Source organism: Ursus maritimus (genome assembly GCF_017311325.1).
Source record: "Ursus maritimus isolate PB19 chromosome X unlocalized genomic scaffold, ASM1731132v1 scaffold_X1, whole genome shotgun sequence".
In the NCBI taxonomy this organism is placed as follows: domain Eukaryota; kingdom Metazoa; phylum Chordata; class Mammalia; order Carnivora; family Ursidae; genus Ursus; species Ursus maritimus.
The window spans coordinates 24,968,060-24,972,698 of record NW_024423319.1 but is presented as its reverse complement, the minus strand read 5'-3'; the positions used below and the strand labels follow the sequence as shown (position 1 = coordinate 24,972,698).

General features: G+C 53.4%; 1 protein-coding gene across 1 annotated transcript; it reads right to left on the bottom strand.

The window, feature by feature from the left end:
- Positions 1-588: 588 nt before the first annotated feature.
- LOC103680248 (DDB1- and CUL4-associated factor 12-like protein 2) lies at positions 589-2,167 on the bottom strand. Its single transcript, XM_008709774.2, has one exon. The coding sequence runs from the start codon at positions 2,165-2,167 to the stop codon at positions 776-778; it is 1,392 nt and encodes a 463-aa protein (XP_008707996.2). The 3' UTR covers positions 589-775.
- Positions 2,168-4,639: the final 2,472 nt, after the last annotated feature.

Genomic DNA, 4,639 nt, shown 5'->3' with positions numbered 1-4,639 from the left:
AAATGCTACCTAGGAAAGCAGGCCATAATATAGCAGCTTTAAACAAGAAGGCTGAGGGCCTGGGTGTATCGATGCTAAATTTTACTGAATAATCAAAATTGTGATTAGTAAGATGAATACCACTGTAAAATTTCTTTACTAAGAAAACATTTTTAAATATTTTATGTACAAAAAACTTACAAACAACAAACACCCAGATCCCAAAATTCAAATGAAACAGGTGCCAAATGGTGGCAATCTAGAATCTTGAAACACATTTTTTAGAACAGGGCTAAACACCTGCCCTGTTATATATATGATGGGTAGTTCCTCCAACCAGTCCAAAAGATACTTTTTAGCACACGTTTTCCCAAAATACCATACATCTGAAATGTGTAGAAGACCTTAACATACTGTTGAAATACTGGTAAAATTGAAGTACTGAATTGTAGTGGGAACCACATCTATATCAGTCCAAAGAAAAAGCATCTGTCAATCACTCAGAGAGCACAATTAAGGATTAGACAAAATTCATTGTAAGAGAAGGCAAAAAAAAAAAAAATGGTTGTGTTGGGGGAGGTACAGAAAACTCTTAAAGCCAAGTTTTGATTGCCCAAAGATCACCTTTGCTCATGAGCTCTTTCTGTCTCTCATATACTAAGGACAGGTAAGTTGGGCACTTTCCACCTGGAAGACAAACGCCACACTGAGATAAAAAGCACAAACAGCATAAGGAAGGAAAGTGAGAGGGGACTGGAAGGTAAATCTGGGCGCTTTGAGAACACAGCAGCCATCCTTAGCTCCAGAGGCCTGCGTAGTTCCCATGGAGGCCTGAAGGGAGAGGTCCCCCAGCCACAAAGAGCTTCATCTCAGGCCAGTTGTAGCAGTGCGTGTAGAGCGCATTGGGGAACTCGCCAATCCCACCGAAGTAGTTCACCCACAGGTCATCATGGTTGAGCCAGCCTCTGCCACAGGTGAGCTTGAGCTTCCTTCCTGACGGTCCAGGAGAGGAGTCCGGGCTGGCTGAGGCCCTCTCCTCTAGGAACTTCTGGGCGCGGATATCATAGAAGAGCAGGGAGCCATGGCCCGTGCCCACTGTGATGATGTGCTGGTGGAAACTCAGCGAGCGCACACCGGTGCCGCCCTCTCGGGAGCACAGGGGTCGTATATTCTGCTGACGTTGGCGCGGATCTAAGAAGGAGACATGGGACTGGGAGCCCACCGCGTACAGGGACAACTCATCACAGTAGGTCAGACACACGTTCTCTCGGCAGTAGGGCAGCCTGATGGACAGCAGCCTGGACAGAGTGCTCCGGGCTTTCCACAGGTGGAAGTAGCCGTCCAGGGACACCGCTCCCAGCTCCTGGTTCTTGCCGCTGAAGGCCAGAGCCCTCACCTTGCGGTTACTGGGGCTGGTGCTGGACCTGGGGATGGTTTCCGTGTCCCTCGGACGGATGTGGGCGTACACAGGGAGCCCCGCGTCATTGTGCCAGGCGATGCTGCCACTGAACATGTCGGGATCCATCCGCCACAGCGCCACTGTGCCGTCGCGGGAGCCGCTCACAGCTACCGTGTCACTCATCCAGGCGATGGTGAAGATCCAGTCCTTGTGGCCATGGCGGTCCCCCAGGCACACGGGGTCCAGGGTGGGCAGCTGGTAGACGGCCAGGCTGTTGGGGTTCTCGCCCCCAGTGGCCAGAAGCGTCTTGGAGGGATTCAGCTCGATGGCGTGGATGCCGCAGGTCGGCTGGGCCCGGGCCAACCAGGGCCCCCGGTCCCGCAGCAGGGGGATGCGCGTGATCTGGCCCGAGTGCACATCCACCACGAAGAGGGTGTTACACTTGGTGCCACACACCACTTGCCTGGCGTTCAGCCACTGCGACGCGAACACCTTGTTGAGGGTGCCCAGGGCCAGCTCGCGCTCCCTCAACAGCTCGGGCAGCTTCTGCACCGCATAGCCGCGCAGCTCGCCCTCGGAGCCCGAGAGCCCGGCGCCGCCCCTCGCGCCCACCTCCCGGCCCTTCAGGTAGTGCACCAGAGAGCGCCGCGTCGCCGGCCGCTTCTGCTTCTTGGGCAGCAGCGGCCCCTCTGCGCCCGCCGCCTCCGAGCCCTGAGACGACGAGCTCGCGGCGCCCGCCTCGATCGCGGGCGCTTTCCGCTTCCTGCTACCTGTTTGCTGCGGGGCCATGGTAGGCGGCGGGAGAGTGGCGGTGGCGGCGGCGGCGGCGCGGCGGCGGCGGCGGCGGCGGCGCGTGGCACCCGTGTTGGCCGTGGCGGCGGCGGCGACCGTGGCGCCTCCGCGTCAGCCGGGAGCTCTGGCTCTCAGGGGCCAGGAGGCGGGCGCGACCGCAGTGCGCGGAGCCTACCAAGTCCCGGACACGGCGACTACGAAGGAGACGAGGACGGCGAGGGCGGCGGGCCGGGCGCGGAACGCGGGCTGGAGGGAGCGTGGCGCAGGCGGATCGCGGGCGGATCGCGGGAGGAGCACGAGAGGAATCCGGCGGCAAGGGCGGTGGCGGCGGCCGAGATCTAGGCTAGGGCGGGAAGTGCGGCCGGCGGGGCGGCGGGAGCGAAGTCTGACTGGGACGAGGACGGCGCTGGGGGACCCGAGTGTGAGGGGGCGGAGGCAGCGGGAGGAGCCGGCAGAGAGCAAGCGGGGGGCGCAGGGTAGCACACGCCAGGCTGGGAGGGGTCGGAGGGGGGCGGGAAGTGGGGGATGGAGCCCGCGGTAGGGAGACTCACCCAGGGCCAGTGCTCCAGGATCCCCATCCGTCTCCGGAGGACACATCCTAGTGCGCCTGCCCAGGCGCTCTTGCTATCCTACTTGCTATCCAGGCGTTTCACTACCTTCAGGATAGCAACTGACTAGCCTTCTTAAAATCCCTACTTAAATAAAATCTGAAAGCTAAAATAAAGTCAGGTATGAAGCTAGAAGGAACTCTTAACAATTATATGTTGAAGAAACAAACGTGTGCTTAGTGCAATCCTAGGAGACCCTTTAGTTCAAAGAGACCCAATTAGTTCAAAGACTAATTGCATCAACCCTGAACTTGACAGAGAATGGGAATGTTTAGCAGAGGCAGGGAGACCCTCCCCTTAGGTCTGTCCTTGCGGTGTACCTGTCTCAGCCCCTCCGCTGGGAGTGTGTTATAAATTTTCAACCAATTTTTTTCTTAATTCTCAAATTGGGGTCCCTGAGTTTCAGCACCAGAATCCCTGAGGGGTGTGTTCCAAATGCAGTTGCCTAGGCCCCACTTCCTGCCGGATATGTAGTCTGAACCCTGTGATCCAGGGCAGCCTCAGGAACCTAGAGGACTGCATTGAGGGTGGGGGTGGGGGCTGGGGGTAAGACAAGGGTGTTCCTCCATGGTGTTGAGTTCTCTTGAACCTCAGAGAGGAACCCTGGAGTGGAGTGGAAGAGGTACAGGAGAGGGATACCTCTTTCCCTGCTCCAGGGAGGAAAGGATCAGTCCTCACTGTCCATCCCAGAAGGAATCCCAGGTGCCTGCGCATAGTCTTCTCTTGCATGGGAGGGCCCCTGTGGCGTTGGGGGTGGGGGTGGGAAATGCATGGATTTCCATAGGCACAGATGGTGAAGAACTTTCCAGAAGGATGACGTAACCATATAGACACAACGGGGGAGTGTGGGTGTTCAGACTATGGCTTAGCAGTCTCAGGATTTGGATGCTTCATATCTGGCTTTGCAGCTTCAGAGCAACCAATCTGGTTGGCAAGCGTATATTTAGACGTGCTCAATTGCACAGTGACATGAGTGGCTCCTAGCTGACACCAGCTCTGCAGACACCCCAGTCTTCCTCTCCCAAACTTTATTTGCTGAGTGGGTACATGTGAGGAGGTGAATTAACTTTTCTGACCAGTCAAGGGAGAGCATGGGAGTTACTTTGTTGTTGCTTTTCTCCCAGGCCTTTTTGCACCCTCAACTCAAATGCACAAATTCCAAGTACAAAAACCATAGGCCCTTTGCACCACTCCCATCCAACAGGTACATCCCAGTACCCACTCCTCCCCCATATTCCTCCCTATGTTTAATGTCCTATCAGGAGGGTGAGGGTGGTGGAGAGGGAGTGACCTGATGATGAAAAAAAATGTTGACAACTTCATAATTAGAATTGATATTACTAGAGAATAGATGACTACAAATTTCTTTAACTTAATCTACCATAATGTTTTATTTTTAATTCCACCTCAGAAAAATGGATATTATATAGTAAGACTTCATGGCATACTTTTTACTGTTGCTGTAGAACAAAATAGGCTGAACATTTGGAAGATTGATAGTTACAGATAGGCATAGATTGGTAGATATAGATATATTTCAATTGTAAAAGTAAATAATTCTTATAACAATTACTATTTATTGAAAGCCTATTTGTGTTATTAGCTGGAGGACTGTGCTAAACATTTCAAATGCACATTCAGCTTCACGATAAGTTTGTAAAGCAGGTTCTATTTTTATAGCCATATTTTAAAATGAGGGGACTGAGGCCCGGAAAGACTGATGACTCCCCCATGGTCACACAGCTAGTAAACGGTAAAGTCATGTTGTGAAATCCATGTCTGACTCCAACGCTTTGAAGACGAACAACTGCCCTATATTATTCAATAAATACAATTTTTCTATTTCCATTTCTTTAAAAAC